The sequence below is a fragment of the Pleurodeles waltl genome, chromosome 3_1, assembly GCF_031143425.1.
Source record: "Pleurodeles waltl isolate 20211129_DDA chromosome 3_1, aPleWal1.hap1.20221129, whole genome shotgun sequence".
NCBI lineage: Eukaryota > Metazoa > Chordata > Amphibia > Caudata > Salamandridae > Pleurodeles > Pleurodeles waltl.
This window is the reverse complement of record NC_090440.1, coordinates 1,585,131,468-1,585,149,613: the sequence shown is the minus strand read 5'-3', so window position 1 is coordinate 1,585,149,613 and position 18,146 is coordinate 1,585,131,468. Positions and strand designations below refer to the sequence as shown.

Below are 18,146 nucleotides of genomic sequence, written 5' to 3'. Positions count from 1 at the left end.
TGTAATTTGTTATTTTGACTTCTCCTCATGATTTTTTTACATGTTCACATTTTGGGATGTGTTGGTGTGGTTCCATCATATTTATCACATACCGTCAACTGTTGGAATAGACTTTAAGAATATTCTAAAGTTGACAGGTGAGTTTCCAGCATATCATAAGAAGCACAAAAGTTAGACAGCAGAATCTCCTCAATCATGTTTTTTAAAACACCACAAACCCCATGACTTTCAAATGTAGTCAGTTGAGCACACTTGGGGTTCGGTGACTGTAGATAGTGACCCATTTTTTCACCCCCCATACCCACCTCGCTCAGCTGCGCTTGCGCTTTTCTGATTCTGCGAAGTTCCGGCGTGTCCGTGGAGATGGCGTAAGGTTCTCCCCTGTGTTTCTCGTACTGTTCTTTGTACTTGTTCTGAGGGAAGAAACAGGCACATATCAGTTCTCAGGCCTGCATTATACCTACATCCCCCCACTTCCTCTTTCGCCGGCGCTCACCATACAAGGAGTTGTGCTTGGGAAGACACACAGGTTTCAAACTACTTTAAACTGGGCATTTGAGAAATTCTTCTATTTTCAGATCTATCTCTCTGCTGAAGGCATCCACTTTGAATTCTTCTATAGCATTGTAGAATGCCACAAGGGAGCAACTGCCTAATTCACTACTTCAATCATCAAGGGCAAACTGACAATGACCTTTTGAGAAAAGAACCCATATAGATGCAAGATTTTGCTTGTGCATGGATATGTGCAGGTTACAAGCTGAAACAAATAAATGGCGAAGAATTGTGGTCTACAAATGATACACAGATCACTTAAAAGAGAGCTTGCATGTGGCCTCAGAGATAAACAAAAACACGAGCAGGATTCACAAACGTGAATAGTATGTTTTCCACATAAAATGGTTGAATTTACAGCTACTGCATATATTTACTAAAGGATAATCAGCAAATGTAAAACCTTTCACACTTACACGATTGTATACATTTACACAGGTGCAAATACTACACCGAGAAGGGGAAGTGAGCGTAATAAGAAGCGGTGCGGTTTAAACGTTTGTGGCCGCTATAAACACATCAGATTTTTGGGCATTTACAAACTGCTCTCCAACATCTGCCCACCCTGAAAACGGTCGGAAATGTTCCTTGAAAAGGGCCGGAGTAGATTCACTTCCCAGATGGGAAGGGGGGGCAGACATTCCTCAGACCTGGTGAGGGTGTGGTGGGAAGGTTACCTCCAATTGGGAAAATATTTTCTCCATGGAGGAAAAAAATGAAATTTGCAACTGTTGGTCAGCACTTGCATGTCTCTTTGTGTAATAGTATGGTGTGTAAAATTCAGTACTGGAAAAATGTTAACGTCTGAAAAATAAACAAATTATTTTTCCAGAAGTACACCTGAAAACCTGCATGTTTCAGGCCTACTCCCATAAAGGTATGTGATTTGATAAAAAGTTTAAAAGTACTTTCAAGGTCAAATATTTTGGAGTAAACACTGGAACCAAGTTATACCTGGCTAGCCAGTCCTAGGTTGCTTATGTTCCGGTTTTGGGAGGACCTGGCCTGGCACTTTGGATTGGGTGGTTCCCACTGCAGCAGGGTCAAGATTGCTTTGTATATGGCTGGGTCTAAATTGAGGTGGCATGGTGTACAAAATGACGATGGGCTGGGATGCAGCATGAGTAAATACTAGCAGCTGAGATTAATTCGAGCATTCCATCTATCACTTTTTTGTATACCTTAGTAAATCTTTTTTGAAGCAAGATATGAAATCACTTAGGAGAATGATGCCACCCAAAAGTGGGATCAGTATAAAGCCCTAATGTCGAACATAGGTCTGGAAGGGTGCTTATAAGCCCCATTTTCAGAATGTGTTTCAAACAGGCCAGGGAACCCAAGAATACCTAGGGACCAAGGATAGCCGTAAAGCTATAAGGAACAAAGGTCTCTAAGCGAAAGCATAATGGAGTAATGCCTTAAGTGCACAATAATAACGTACAGGGAAAATTCAAAACAATCAGTACCTTATTTGTATGAAAAAGTTAAAATCAGTTCTTTTAGGGGTACGTTCCATTATGGAGCAGACCTTGGCATGTATTACACAAACAAACAGGCAAAAGAACAAGGTTGAGACATCAAGAATTACACAGAATCAAAAGGTCACATTTCTAATTAAAGAAAACACTACTGCACCCAAAAGGGTTATATAAATTCATGCGGGTCAGACTGATTTGGTTGACGACGTTTCGATCCCCTAAGCATATGGGATCATAATCAGGGCAATACAATATTTGCCAGGCTACATAATTTAGATACAATAGATCAATGAATAACACCTTGCAACCCAATCAATGGAGGGAAGTTCAAAGCATTAATACAGTACAGTACAGTAACTTACCAGTCGATTATTATATAACCTGGATAATACTTATTGCAGGGAACTTGTAGTCAACTAAATGCAGACTCTAATAAAGAAGAAACTAAGTGTAAACCACAATGGAAATCATAGCGGGTCGTGCCCGGAGCCAGTCCCATGTAGGGATCATGGTGGGCAGCAAGAGAGGGCTTTTTATGGTGCACCATGAAGGACCTTATCAAACAGGCAATCCAAAATCAGAATGACCACTAGCTATGAGCAAACAGTCTTCTTCACAAGTGTAAACCACTTCTGCAATGCACAAATCATTGTTTTACACTTATAAAAAAATGTATAAATGAAGGTTCCCGTGCCAGTAAATATACTCTTAGAAGTGGGCAGCAGTAAAAGTCTGTGGACACTGACCATTGTTCTTGTTTGGATGTGTTCAGATGTTTTTTCCTGACGTATTTCCACCCTGGAAATGACAGAGCATTTACTCTTGTCAAAGGTAGGAGTAAACACCTTTCTGACAGCAGTTGGGAGTATAACGGAGTAGGGTGCTACTCACCAAAAAGCGATTTGACGCCTCATCAGGGGTAGTAAGCGCTATATAAATACTATTACAATACAATAACTACTTCAAAACTGTCAACTATACATAGGGAAAAGTGATTTCTCCCAGGAGAAACCAGCAGAGAAAACAGAAAGGCAATAATATGTACTATTACACTTGTGTGAGACATTTCCACATGCACATTTCTACACTATAGCATTATGAATGTGGTAATTCTTCTACATGTGAGAAAACATGAGTTCGCAAACAGTTTTGCAGGAGAGGAACTGGAAAACTGACTGCTGCAGCTTTCCTGGACACGTGGGAATCCAACAAATAGTAAATCTGTACTCCGATGAGGTAATAAAAACACTAAAGCGGATTTACAAATGGTGGGGCTCATTGTATGAACATGTATCCCATATTGTGAAAATCTGGCATGGGTCTGGCCCTAGGGAACCTCCACTGGACACCCATGCTCTAGGCTGTTTTTACTTTTCTCTATTAAATAATCAATTTTGTTGATATGAACAGTATTCTCTTCCAAGAATCCTTCGGCTGATCATCTCCCGCAAAAAGATGGTACAATACGTAATATGAGGTGAGCAGTGTCCCGCCCCGATGGTCGCACAGAATTCTGGACCACCGAAATGAAAAACGCAGCAACGTTTTGCTTTCGTCTAACAGGGTTCAATGCATCTGCAATTCCCGGTGAAAAATTACATCGACAAACACAGACTACGGCTGTATTTAAAGCCCTGTGGACGTCTCAGAATTTGCGCAGCTGTTTTGTCAGCTGAGTGCTGCACGCAGCCACGCCCACTGCCTCCAGCCGGAATACTCTTCCAGTGTCATTACAGACCTACCCTTTTTTAACAGCCTGCAAATCTGACGCAGATCTCATCATTGACAACCATAATCAATTAAAATGAATTACCGCCCATGGGGCCAGACACGTGCAGGGTTGGTAGCAGTGAGTTTACATTAAGGGCCTATTTCACTGGTTGATTTACCAAAATGCTTGTGGCTCATGAAAGTGGCATCACACACTCTTTGGTCTCCTATTGTATCCCGTTTGCTTTTTGTGAACCCTTAGTCCTTCGGCAGCCTCCTGTTTTAGGAGGGCAAAGAATAGAAACGACAGCCAGTAAACATAGCTCTAAGAAACCTGTCTACTGGCTGGTTTTGGTACTGCCTAGGGGTGAGCGAAGAATTCCACTCTGCCTGTGGAGTTTGCCGAGTCTACCCCATTCCTCGCGTAGCGCTGAAAAACTGCATGAAGTGACGCAAAGTTTTTTTTTCTCGCTCACCAATGTTAAGTTGGCGAGCGAGCGAAATCACTAAGTTGGCGAGTGAGATTTCTGAACGCGAGCGGTAGGCTGCGACTGCTCGCAATGAGAAAGCTGCTGCTCACATTGATGAAGTTGGCGCTCAAGTAGAAGATCTAGCGCTCCGCATGATGCTGTTCACGCTGATCTTACAACACAGGAGAAATTCCTGGTGATGAAAATCAGGGCGAACAGCGTGACTTACTCAAACTCAGCAGCTCCCGGAGCTCTGCATAGTGCAGCAGAGTTTTTTCGGCACTTTGCAGAGTTCCACGTAGCAGAACTCCACAAACTCTGCCCAGGCCTATTGTTGCCTTCACAACCCCTTGGGTAGGAAGAGTAGTAAAGGAAAGGCCCATTGGTACCAAAGGACAAGCCAAACGTAGCAGCTCCTACTGCTGTTTGTCTTTAATGAGGTCGATGGTCCATTTACCAATGTACCTGAAGGTTTTATACACTGTACACTCACTCAAGCATCTTTTCTTTGCCTCAATTAATCATAATCAAAAAGCCTATTAATATGCAAATCAGCTTGTGCCAACTTTTGTCGGATATTAGACATTTGTGAAATTGCACTGGAAGTCCATCCAACTAAGCTATGCATCGCTCATACAGCTTTTTCAAACATTTCTATTAACCAGAACTTGTTTTGCGTACACTTTATGAATGAGCTTCTGCATTTCAGGGCAATGCTCACAGTTCCCTGAAGTCAATCTTGCACTTTGTGGAGCCCAGACTTAGGACCCGATTTATATTTTGGTGGACATGTTATTCCGGCACAACGGTGATGGATATCCCATTTGCCAAAATATAAATCCCACAGGATATAATGGAATTTATATTACACGGACCGGATATCTGTTACCGTTATGGCGGAGTAACCCGTCTGTTGAACTCTAAATCAATCCCTTAGTTTGGAGTGTTAGTTGTCAAGAGTAGCAGCACAGACATCTCAAATATTACGATCAGCACGTGGAACACTAAGGTACATGGGGTCTGGTTGAGAATGGATTACAGAAATACTCGTGATGAGCATAGGCATAGTAAAAGGGAGCCATATTAGATAGAAGACAGCACAGTTGGTTTTACATGTGGATTGCATTACACATATTCCACAATAAGAGGGAAACAGGATACTGAGGGATTCATTTTACACCCTCAGACGATGATGTATAAATCCGATGCTAGCCACTGACTCAGTGCAGTGGCAGCTGGAGCTGACATCAATGGCGACCCAACGATACAGCATCATCTGCTGCCTTGGTGTTAAGGTCTAGACAGTAGCAGTGGTCTGCACAAGGCATTTACACTGATGGGAAAAGAAATGTAGAAATTATAGTCATAGGGGAATTCAGCCTCGTAAGGCACAACTGTGTAGTATACCTTAGTGTGATTTAACACACAAAATTATGGTGAGGGGGTCACACTAACATAGTCAAAATATCAACCTGCATAAATATTGAGTTCACAATATCAATTACCACTCATTCTTCATAGGTAGAAAATCGAGAATTAAGAATAGTAAATCCATACTTGCCTATATCTACTTAGGTGGCGATGTGTGGCTTTATATTGTTGCTGCTCAATATTGTCATTGTTTGGGGTAGTACGACCCATAGAGAGGGTCACAGGCCTGACGCTGGCCCAGATAGGGAAGCTTTGTGTGCTAGGTATATGAGGAGACACAGAAGGTACTAGATACCAAAACCAATTCTGCAATTTGGGATTAGTTATAGCCCACTGCAATATAGTACAACTATGGGGAATTTCAACCCTAAATCTAATGAAATGCTGGAATCCAGAACTGCGCCGGTGTATGGCAAATGAACGTTTTATATATGAAGGGAGAGGGTGCCCACATACATTTAACAAGATATGGAGCACAGTGGACTGTCTTGAGTTTATTTGTATACTACATCCCATATGGAATACATATTACCCTATGATTTCTTCGAAGGGACTCCGAATTCACATCACTGTATCAATTGTCTGATGATTCATAAATGTATATGTAACACACACGTTATCGACCACACCCTAGGCAGCATATTGCATGTTATCAGCATTATTGTTGTTTGTTCATTATAAACTAATAAATAGAACTGGTAAACAAATGTTGTTGTTGACGTTGTGACTTAGAACCAAAATTACACTGGAAGCTCTGAATAATATTGTACCTGTAAGTCAAGACTGTAAAGCCTACATTTCTCACTTAACATTTAGGGCCTGATTTATGCTTTTTTAGTGCTGCATTTGCGTTATTTTTTTACGCAAAAGTGCTGCAAACTTACAAAATATAATTGAATTTTGTAAGTTTGCGCTGCTTTTGCATAAAAAAAAACACAAATGCGTTGCTAAAAAAGTATAAATCAGGGCCTTAGTGTTCGAAGAGGATGCTCTGCCTACGAAATGAGCTATGGGATGTGTCACGTCACACTTACCTGACTAAAAAGCTGTTGCATCTTATGACTGTGTTCCAAATATGGAGTCATAAACTTGGATGTGTCCACTTTAACTCTCTTTGACTTCTTCCTGACCGGTAGCCCAGAAGGGCTGGTTTCATCATCTTCGCCTTTGCCCTGTGGATATGGTATAGATACATATTAGTTTCATAAGAAAGCGTTATCCATAAACCTCGTTATTCTCACCTGCCCGCTGGCCTTGACTTTGTCCATGGTGGTTGAGGGGTTGAACTAATTGTAATTTGTCAGGCCATATAGCAAAGCATTTTATGGTTAAACCCCTCTCACAACCAGCATCTGTGCTCCCTTTGGGTAGTACTTGTCTTGCTATGATGGGTCAGCCATTTATAAGGCAATCTCATTGATAATTTATCAGGTCAAAACTGCCTGCATTAGGGACCATAAATGTGAGCATGGATACTTAATTTTACAGGAGAAAGATATTTCAAGAGGAGTAGTGTAGCACAAATTTCTCCTCATTCCATTTAAGGATATGCCACTCCTAACTTGGCTGGGTAAAGGATACTAGAAAGCAGAAAGTATCAGGCGAATCGGAGCTCTTCATCTCAACCAAACCCAATGACTACCTTCTCACTGCCCATCAAGGCTTTCTCCCTTTCGAATCTCTGTAAAGCAATCCTCCATCTGCTCTACTTACTCTTTTCCTCCAGTCTAGCCCCTTCTCCAAAGGAAATTTCTTCCTTCCCACCTGCATAAAATGCAATGGCCTAAGACGTTGGTTGTCGCTCCTGCGGAACTAGGCCATAACTACAACAGTGTAGAGAGAAAATCTAAGCATAGTAAACAGAGCACAGCAATAATTTTCTTTTCAGCCACAAATGCTCCACCAGGTTTTACGCTATGAGGGCTAACAGCAAGCGAAAGGAGTTTTTTTGCACGTACATTTATTGCCAAAAGACGCTCAGATAGTAGTTGAAGCAGCTGAAGCTGGGCAGTGAAGTCATCCAAAGTGACACTGTAGCCAACAAAATTAAATTAGCATAAGCTGAGCAAGATAGTGCTGGAACCCGTGTTATAAGGACTTGCAGTACTTACCAGTTCTACATCAGGTTGGTTATTACCTGAGGCCACTAGAAGGTGGTGGTCGATGACCATTTGGCCTCTGCCTCAAGATCGGAGGGGGGCTTAAATGTAGGAACTGGTTAATATTGAGTAACTTGTTTAGACTACAAAACATTTTATTATGGATAGGTACTTGAAAATCGAGAAGTGGGGCGCCCTTAGAGGGCTTACATAACAATCTCCCTTACACATACCACACACTACCCTTTTTTACTATGACTTGTTCAAGTCAAGGGCGGCAGTCTTATGGCTGTGATTTAAATGGAGAAGATACTAGCAATTTGGTCTTCATTGTGGGCATACACAGCATACCATTATAACTTAAGTCAAAATAAAGGATCAATAATGAATGGTGTACAATAATGAGCTGATTGTGTGTAAGGTGGGGCCTAATGCTGTGTCCTACAATAGGTAAAGTGTTGCTTCCTTCAAGATCGTAACTGGTCTAGTTCTACAAACAATTGGAAATTCAACTAAGGTTAATGGCGGCAGCAATTTGTTGGGATGATTTTAGAGCACTTTACAGAGTCTATTGCTATGTGGAGTACGTGGCACATTTTTCTTGAACCATTATTAGAAGCGTGTAATTAAAATTGTTACTTGCAATAGTGAATGCCTTCTGAACATTAAATCTAGTCTAAAGCAAAGACTGGGTTACTCAACGGTGGGAATAATGTTAACTCGCACTGTCTCCGACAGCTGCTGAACATTTCCAGTCGAGACCTCTAGTGCTTTCAAAGAACTATAGTTAACAATCCATGAGAAAGTGTTTCACGTCTCAAAAGGAAAAGACATAACACATTTTCTGCTTTCATATCTACTTGTCATCGTAGATCCAGTTGCCTCAATCCATAGTCTAAATTTGATACAATATGGTGTGTAGAGTCAAAACATTAAGGTTAAGCGCTGATGTGCAAAGAGGGTTATTTCGCATTCTAAAAGGTTACTGACCAGTAAGAACTACACAAAGAGGCATTTGCTGAGACCCACCCCAGCAAATATAGTATTAAATACCAGTATTGATTTCTCCCCAATATCTGGGGTAGTTATGATTTTAGCAGTGCCATCAAATATAAAATGAGCTGGTTTCCATAAAGTGCCTGGGAAGTTTTAATATGGGTGTGGCTGTGGCATTAAGGCCAAAGCTGCTGACTTTGGAAAGGGGGAACCAAGTTTGAGTCTCAGCATTGCCTCAAACTCCTGTGATTCTGGGCAAATCACTTAGGGCCTGATTATTTGGCGGATGGGGTACTCCATCACAAATATGATGGATATCCTGCCCACCGTTTTCCAAGTTCCATAGGATATAATGGAACTTGTGACAGAGTATCCCATCCACCAAGGTCAAAATCGGGCCCTTAATCTCCCCATTCATAAAAGAATGAAAGTTACCTTGTGTAATGTAATTGATGCTTATGTAAAGTACTCCAATACATGTGGGTTGAGTTTATGCTATATAAAACTGTAAAAATAAAATTTAAACAAGATGCTTTTCAGCATCATATTACATACTATGCATTCTATTCCATTTCTTTTCGTGGCTGGCAGTCAAGTTTTGTGTAACCAAAAAAAACATTTGTATAATTTAGACCTCGGGGGATGGGCTGGCAGCCTGCAGGTGCGGCAGAGATCCTCACTTCCACCCATGTAGATGAAAACCAAGTGCCATCATTAAAGGTCGCCTGCCATATTCTTAGGAATCAGTTTGATCTGCTCCCACTGACTCAGCAGGAGAACTTTAATAAAAACCACAATGGTGGACTGTTTGCCATTATTTTTCTTTCACAACAATAAGCCCTCATAGCTGGGGCTAACTCTGCAAAAGACAAAAAAAAAATCATTCTGACAAGCAGGTAGTTTTCTCCATGGTTGTTGCCCATTTTTTCTGCCCGAATCTGCCACATCGGCATGATGGTTCAGGGCAGCAAACGTGTGCATGAGAAGATCTGTCCTGAATAGAGCAGGCCTTCTGATGTGACCCTTTGCCGAATAGCCACAGGGTCAGAACAATTGTGGCCGCATCAGCTGAGGTTCTGTTGTTGGAAACCGACCAGTTTCCCATCACCTAAATAAGACAGAAGAGACACCGGGCTGGGGGGTGGGAGGAAGTGGAGCCCCAACAGTTTACACCAGGGTTCCGGCTCCCCAATGTTTTTGTTTAACCTACACTTTTTCCAAATAGAAAGTCAGAGCATCAATTTTTGATGCAGCAAAGAAGCACTGATAGTTGCAAAATTAAAAGGTGCTAAAATATCACACCTTTACAATATTTAGCATGGTGCAAAATAGCACTTCGTGAAAATTAGCAATACCCAGGCAATTTATGAAATCCAACTATTTTGTTGTCAGGCGTATTAACGCTTGTTTTTGGAATGTACGGCCTCCATAAATTATATTTGACATGACACTGTCACGCATAATTCTATGTGTGTGTGCATAGGAACCTTAAAATGAAGGGGGTTGGATTGATAGACTGAGAAAGTAAATGTCAGCTTTTGGAAGCTTTTGGGGGCTTTACTCAGAGTGCAGTGTTACATCCCTTACCACAGTCTGAGAATTACGGTATTCAAAATTAAGATTCTACTAATTCGTGGAGAACTGAAGTCAGAAATCCTTTTTTGAAAACACCGTTGAGCATTTTCAAAGTAAATGTCATGCACATCAAAGTCATTGCAAAGAATGGCGAAATAACCCTCAGAAGAGCATGAAGTTTTACGTTGCATGGAATAGCTGGTTTTGGTTTTTATGCTTTTGCTCCAGAGACATTTGCCTCTACACCAGAAGCGTGTACCTCTGCAGAATCACCGTCCACATAGTGCTCATAGCTGGTCTCTTCTGTGTAGTACTATGAACAAAGAATAAACCCCAACACAAAACATATCAGACATGTGTCTCTAGTCTTACAGAACCCAAATGACGTCAAACATTCTGAGGTAGTTTTATAAACACAATTTTAGTCCAACAAAAAAAACAACAAGTTAAAACACTTTGGTCTAGATTTGCAAACACTTTGTGTCAGGTTTGCCTTACTTTTCTAAAGCCAACCCGATGCAAAGTATTGTGGTAGGATTTACAATCCAATGTAGGATTGTAACCCAAGTACTGCAAAGCTGCACAAAGCCCTGTCTTGCATTGCTTTGCTTGAAAAGGCATTCCAAAGGCCCACCCACGGGTTTTGACGCAAACCCCCATCTACAAACAAATGTAATCAGGGATTTGCAGCAAAGTTCTGCGTCTCCTGAAGGCAGGTGTAACGAGGAGAAATGCTCTCATTGTCCCTGGCTGAAACCACAGCCTCTGAAATAGACTTAAGGTGCGCACTGAAATCACAGCATCTTTCCCTTAACCTGGTTAGGTGTGGAGGCAGTGAGGCCTTTCAAGGCTCAGGAAATATTGGATAGAGATCTGGTCACCAAAAACCCGTCACCGATGTTAACAACATGTACATATGTTTCAGTTCAAGCACAACCTACAGAAAAAAAATCGTGTACTTCTGTCTCAATTATGGCCTGTTGCTGCAATACGAATACACATCAGCCCACAAGACACAAGGGCACAAATTTACATAGAACTAATGCGACGCAAAGCAGTGAGGCAAGTAAAGTAACTTTAAAGATGTTTTTGTAGTCTCTGTTTCTATAAGGAACCACTTGGCAGCATCTGGCTACTGTTTCCAGAAGCTAATTAGGTTGACACAGTACAAGGCCCAGCATATCAAAATGATACACTGCCATTAGTGACGTGGCTCGGTAATTTTCAACTTCATAATTTCACTTGCATGGCATTCCGCTGCATTATGTGGTCACTAAGGGTATTTTATGCACTCAAACTCGACATGTTGGTATGTCAATGTTAGTTTTAAATTGTGTAGGCAATCAGAGGCCCGGTTCTTTACCTTTACTTTTGTTAAAAAGGCTATAGACTGATGGTTTTCATACCGACACCATACAAAGGATGAAGAGATGGCATGGCCTTGGATCAGACTTCTTCACTGTGATCAGCTAAGAGGACATTTCTAGTTAAACACAATCAAAAACCTTGTTGGTGTGACTTAGTGAGAGCATTGTTCAACCAAGGGCCAAAACATCACACTGGAGAGGAAATGTCTTCCTTTAAAAATGGATAAAATGTATTTGGCATTTGGTAGGTTCAATAACAGGTTGTTGCTTAGTTTAGGAGAAAGTGAGCACAAGAACATTTAGACATACGCCTGTATTAGTTAGCATATTTCAATTCTTGACTATTGTGAGTGGTCAACATTGCTCATACTGGCGCTGCCCACATATGAGACTAGATAAAAAAACCATCAGCAGAGGCAAATACATTAAACTGAAGATAGTCTTATATAGAATTGAGACTATGTCCATAATTGTGAAGGAAAGGGTCAGCATGCTGTGTAGAACTCTTTTTTAAACAACTAAAGAGACTGGGTTCTGGAAGATCGATCTAAAATCGCGAGCCTTAGCAGAATACGTCGCCACAAAGGAAGATGTTTCTGCAAGGCCATCTTTCCATGTGACAGGTACCTTTGGAGGATAAAACAGCAGGGCATAGAAGCTAGGCTTTCATAGGAAATAAAATGTAAACAAGCCAAAGTTAACTAAAGGACACCTTTGGAAGAGGTTGCTCAGTTGCGAAATCAAGTTAGCAGACATCACATGACTGGTATCCCACAGATTAAAGTTTGAATGGAATCCTAAGAATTCAGTGTATAATCTTCATAAATGCTACTTCTTTGAAAGGAAAAATACCTGATGACTGGTAAGCACTGAGGGATGGCTCAGATAAACATTTATAAGTATAGGAAATAGTACTACAAGAGTACTGTATAATGTATTCATGCATGTCTTTGTGAATTAGGATGAAAGATCCGATTCCCTATTAGAAAACGTGCTAGAAGGGGACAGTTCTTTCTATTTATACTATTTGTATATGAACATTCCCAGAATGTTACAATGGTATTCCCATTTTAGATGTTGTGGGACAATTCACCAAGTCACGGAAAAATATGTAAAAAGTACTGTAGGAGTACTTTTTATGTACCCCGAAATGAATAGCCTTTTTGAACAGACCCAATTAATTAAGTGTTGTGAACCAGGGACTGTGAATCAAGAACAATGAGCCGAGAAAATTCTCATCTATCTTTAAAGTTACTGGAAAATTTACGCTAGATTAACTGAACTCAGGACTGTAACTAGATATAACACATCAGACATCCACTCTCTCAGGGAAGTTTGTTCACCTTCTTTCAAAGTGAAAATCGACGCACACTTAGGTGAAACTGTTCATTATACTTCCTTCCCGTTCACTTTGCTTAGATCCTATGGGTTTTCACTTTCCATCTGCAAGACTGCTGACCATCTGAGGATCTGACTTTTCCCACAGCTAATATTTGCTTTCCAGTTGTTCTATTAGGTTCATGAGGCCTCTTTGGTTTACAAATACCCATAAATGGCATGTCAACAATTTAACTACTGCAAGAAGAGAGAGGAGCCCAGTGGTCCAAAGGAAGTGTGGTGTAATTTGGAAACTCTGCCAAACGTGTGGTGTATCTACGAACAACAGTAGAAGAATGACGACTTGAATAGCTTTCAAAATAATCTGAAAAGCCAGAGGTTCTGACCATAATTATACAATGTATTTAATGAAGATAACTTAAAATGTGGTAATGGTAGATGAGTTGGAAAATCCTTGCATGCTGAAAGATGAACTGGCCGGTGTGAATTTGTGAACATTAACTTGTTGATCTATGAGGAAGACAGGAATTAATCCATAGATATGCACAAGGATTCAGACCTTAAAGCTAATTTAGCCAGCCAACTGGATTTATTTGTGAGAATTAAACCCAGGGGTTTAACAGCTCTACCAGGTGAGAGTGCCATTGTACTTAACCTATAACTCCCTACTATCAAGGGTTAAAGGAATGAGAAGGGAGTGTTAGCTGTCTACATTTGCCCCCTCCACATAAATCCTACATCACAAAAAGCAAGCGAGACTCATCAAAAGAGGGTAATCAATTTAAATCAATTGGAAAGAATGGCCTTATACACAGCGCCCTGGGTGTCTGCTTCATCATGCCCTCCATTAGAAGACCTTTTGCCGAGTAAGGACGGCCAATGATGAAGCATGACACCCAGGGGATGTGTTAGTCTTTGAGGTCATTCTTCACAATATTTTGAAATTGTTTAAAACCCTGGATCATTTTTTAAACGTGTCTTGGTTCTATCCAAAATGTAAGTCATATAGAGACTCAGATGCCCCCAAAATGGGGTATTTCCCAGGCATGAACCCTCTTTTGATGTGTCTCGTTTGTTTTTTGTGATGTAGGAGAGTACCACTGTCACTGTTTTCGTCTTATCCAGGATATGCCTGTATCATTTTCTGAGGTGGCAGACAACTTGTGGTATGCTTCAGTAACAGGTATGGTCAGGCAGCTGCTTAGAGAGACTAAATACTCATTCCAATGGAGGTCAGTCATGGATAATGGTTATGTCTTGCTGACGTCTTGCTGACATGGATAACACCTTCTCCTATTACACCCTGCAGGATGTTTCTGACTCATAGAGTCCCTCCTGGGGTTTCAGTAGTTCACCGTTGGCACATTAATAGCTGCCTCTGTTCGTTTTTCCACTTCAGCTTGTTTCTTACCGCTAGTAACCTTTTTACCAAGTTCTCTAAATACCTAGCAGCCCATTGCTATCAGTACTAGCTTCCACCAGACTGAATATTGATGCCAAGTCCTACTTCATTTCCTCCTTATGATGCTGACAATTGTATCATATAAACGGGTGAACAGAGCACCGCTCATGCAAGTGAAGTATGGCAGGCTTTTCAGTGGGTGAGGGATCAAGACAAACGTTGCAAGAATGTAATTGCTGGACCTCTTGCCTGTCAAGTATATGAAAAGGTCTCACTTTGAGGTTGGAACTCATATTAGTAATCATTAGAGACAAGTGATTTCATCAAGGTGTCTTTCCTTGACAAAAAGTCAACGTCATCCAAAGAAAAGAATATCCTTTTCCTTAACTCTTCATAACTCCGGTTCTTGACGCACAGGATGCATTAGCAGATTAATTAAGTATTTTCAAAAATCCAAATCCAGGTCATTAACAGACAACTGAGAGCACATTATTTTAGGATGTATAAGTCATGATTAAAAAAGTCCATTGTGCCCTGTAAGATCCATAACGGGCCTGGAGATTTTCAAAATCATGAGCCAGCAAATTAGGCAATTCCTCTTAATTGATCAGTGCACAAATTGTTCATACAAGTAACCACGGGTCAGGTGTACTAAGGTACTGTTTGAAAAACATGGTCGCAAATTTCGCACTGACCTTTTGAGACCAATATCTGATTTTGTGAGCAAACCTATGGACAAATCAGTCAATTCGCAAAATTACTCTTCGCAGGGGCTGGAAGAATGACCAGCCTACTGAACATTAATTAGGCAGGCCACAATTTGTGATCCTCTGCATTTGGCTACAAATCATCACCACCTCTGTGTTACCTGTTTTTGCATTTCCAAGTGGAAAACATTTTTGAACTAGCCAATGTTCCTTAAAGGAACTGGTTGTGCTTAAAAAAAAAGTTTAATTTCGAAAAACAACAGGGGAGCAGGCAGTGCCCCCCGAATTATTTCCTGCTACCACTGAGGCAGCCTATTCTCCTTTGAGGTGTTGGTAACAGTACAATGGTTTGCCTTCTCAATTGCAGTTGCAAACCACTGATGCATTGCATAGCAGACCACAATTTGGATTGAACGCCTATTTCACAAGTTGGAAAAAGTGCCCCATTTTGAAAATATAGGTTCGGTACATCTTAAACAACCTTTTTGCAGTTGCAAACACTGTGATTTTCACACCAAGCGTTTGCGTTCACAAAATTGCCTAATACATCTGACCATAAATGTTTTTTGCAGATGGTTCATGGAATAAGCACTCATAATAAAAATGTAAATCCTACTTTTCAATATCACACGCCTGGCATGCACCACTTATGAAACAGAGTGTAGAATGATTGCCAGGTTTTTTTTTACACTTAGTGTAACTTCTAGATGAGTCTATCCTTGTGCCAATAGAAGATCCTACCAACTGCTGACTGCATCCCGAAACCATGCAGGGGCCATACTGCATGAAGGTATTGCCAACACATTCAGCCCAGTGCTCGCGATCTTCAGATGCCTCTGGCGTGATACCAGCTTACGTTTTAATCTAAAAATACCCATAAGGCACCAATGGCAAAATGACCCATCATTTATCAAAAAGATGCATCTGTGACTTTTATCTGTGACCAGGGAGCAGCTAAAGGATATATCTGTTAGTCTGTTTTAGATGTTCAGATATCTCTGTAGAAAAAGAAATGTTATGTGGACAATATATCGACAGTATAATGGCTATTCCTGTAAGAAGCTGACAGATATATCTTTAACTAGTGAGGTTTAACATGTATGTCTTTAAGTAAGGAGAGGTTAAAGGATATATGTGCGTCTAGCTGTAAATAGGGGGAAGTTAACATGTTTATCTGCGAGAAGGGAGAAGTTAACAAGCAAAACTATGACAACAAATCGGTCAAGGTATCTTGTTAATAAAATATTAACAGATGTCTTTGACTAGAGAGAGAGAAGTTTAGAGTTAGGTTTGAGACTATTTCTGTTAACAGCAGTTTTTTTTAAAAAGCATATCTGTGAACAGAGAGCACTTTAGAGTTAAATCTGTGACAGTCTGCCAAGGGTGAGATGTTAACAGATGTATCTGTGAATAGGCAGGCGTTTAGAGTGGTATCCGTGACTATGTCTGTGAATAGACACGTATAACCCAATATATCTGTGGCTTTATCAGCGATGTTAAAGGTTATAACTGTGAGCAGGGAGTGGTTAAGCGATCTATCTGTGAAAAGAGAGGGCTTCAGAGGTAAATCTGCGAATATGGCTGCCAAAAGAAATATGCTAATAGACATCTGTGAATAGAGAGACGCTTGTATTCACATTTTTATCATATCTGTGAAGCGTGAGGTGTTAACTATATCTGTGAAGAGAGATGTTTAGAGTTAAATCGGTGAGTCCCTGTCAACAGTGAGATGTTCACATATATATATATATATATATATATATATATATATATATATATATATATATATAAATATATATATTTATATACATATATATATTTATTATGATAAAGGTTTAGAATTATATCTGTGACTGTGAATAGAGAGAAATTAAGAGATTAAGAGATATACATGTGACTATTGGCAATGTTAACAGTTGTAGCTGTGAGTAGGAACAAAATAGAGACCTGTCTCTAAAGAGGGCAACTTTAGTGCATACGTTTATGAATATGTAGAAGTTAAAGTATATAGCTGTATCAAATTTCAAAAAGGGAGATGTTACAGAATTATCTGTGGTTAGGGAAAAGGTGAAGAATTTGTCTGTGGCTCTAGTAGATAAATTAACACCTATGCCTCTAAAAGGAGTGATCTAGAGTTCTATACACAGATTAAACTGTATGCATATGTTTGTGACTAAATCTGTGAATAATTAGATGTTAAATGATATGTCTCTGAATGAAAAGAAGTTTAGCTTCATATTTGTGAATATGTTTGGGAAATAATGCATCCCCATTCGTGAAAAGAAAGAAGTTATGGGCCAGGCTGATGCTTCTGGATAAGAAACATTCATTTATTTTGAATTCGTTTGCGTTACTGTTCTCACTACATGGTGATCAGCCCGGGTACAGTACGAGTTTTACGAGCTGGGCATCCTAAGGAATGTCCGAATATGCGGACGGTAATAGAAATGGCTGTCTCCAATTACAGGAGCAGACACTGAACCAATTTTAACCTGTGTGTCATTTCAGCGTTCACATACCCCCAGCCTCAGCCTGCTGTCGTTTCCTCCCTGGGTTAGGCGGCTGAGAGTGAAGGGGGGAGGTTTATGCTTCAGAGGCGCTTTCGCTGCATACAGGAGCATGTAGGTTGGGTGTGCACGTTCCCAGCAGCCCCACTTTAACATAAATCGTGGCCAGGGCATCAGCGTGCACAAGGCAGGGAGTTTCCGGTTGGCTAACATAAGAATGGCTCTTTAGTGACATAGATTGGGCTTGTGTCCGAGTACAACATAGGATCATCTATTCAGAATTAAATTATATAGTTTCCACAATCTAATGGACAGGCTTATAACTACCATGCCATACCAAGGGAATAGCCCACAAAGCGATAACTTGGGAATTCTGCGCTCCCACTTCTTGCAGGTTTACTATTCTGCAATAGACCGAGCAGACGTAGACCTCATCTACAAGAGAATGAGGGTGCTCACTGCTTGTCACACAACTGTAGGGTTTAGCCATAGTGGGTTGATATCATTAGCA

At 40.6% G+C, this 18,146-nt stretch overlaps 1 protein-coding gene across 26 annotated transcripts in view; it reads right to left on the bottom strand.

Annotated features, from left to right (window-relative positions):
• NEB (nebulin) overlaps positions 1-18,146 on the bottom strand; it is a 375,459-nt gene that overhangs the window by 348,697 nt on the left and 8,616 nt on the right. For 24 of the 26 annotated variants that reach the window (XM_069225183.1, XM_069225192.1, XM_069225189.1 and 21 more), the window contains 3 exons: positions 10,574-10,627; positions 6,679-6,816; positions 306-413 (listed from right to left, as the gene is read on the bottom strand). In XM_069225183.1, coding sequence (XP_069081284.1) covers positions 306-413; positions 6,679-6,816; positions 10,574-10,627 — 300 coding nt within the window. The remainder of the gene's footprint in view (positions 1-305; positions 414-6,678; positions 6,817-10,573; positions 10,628-18,146) is intronic. The other 2 variants (XM_069225186.1, XM_069225187.1) reach the window with 1 other exon arrangement.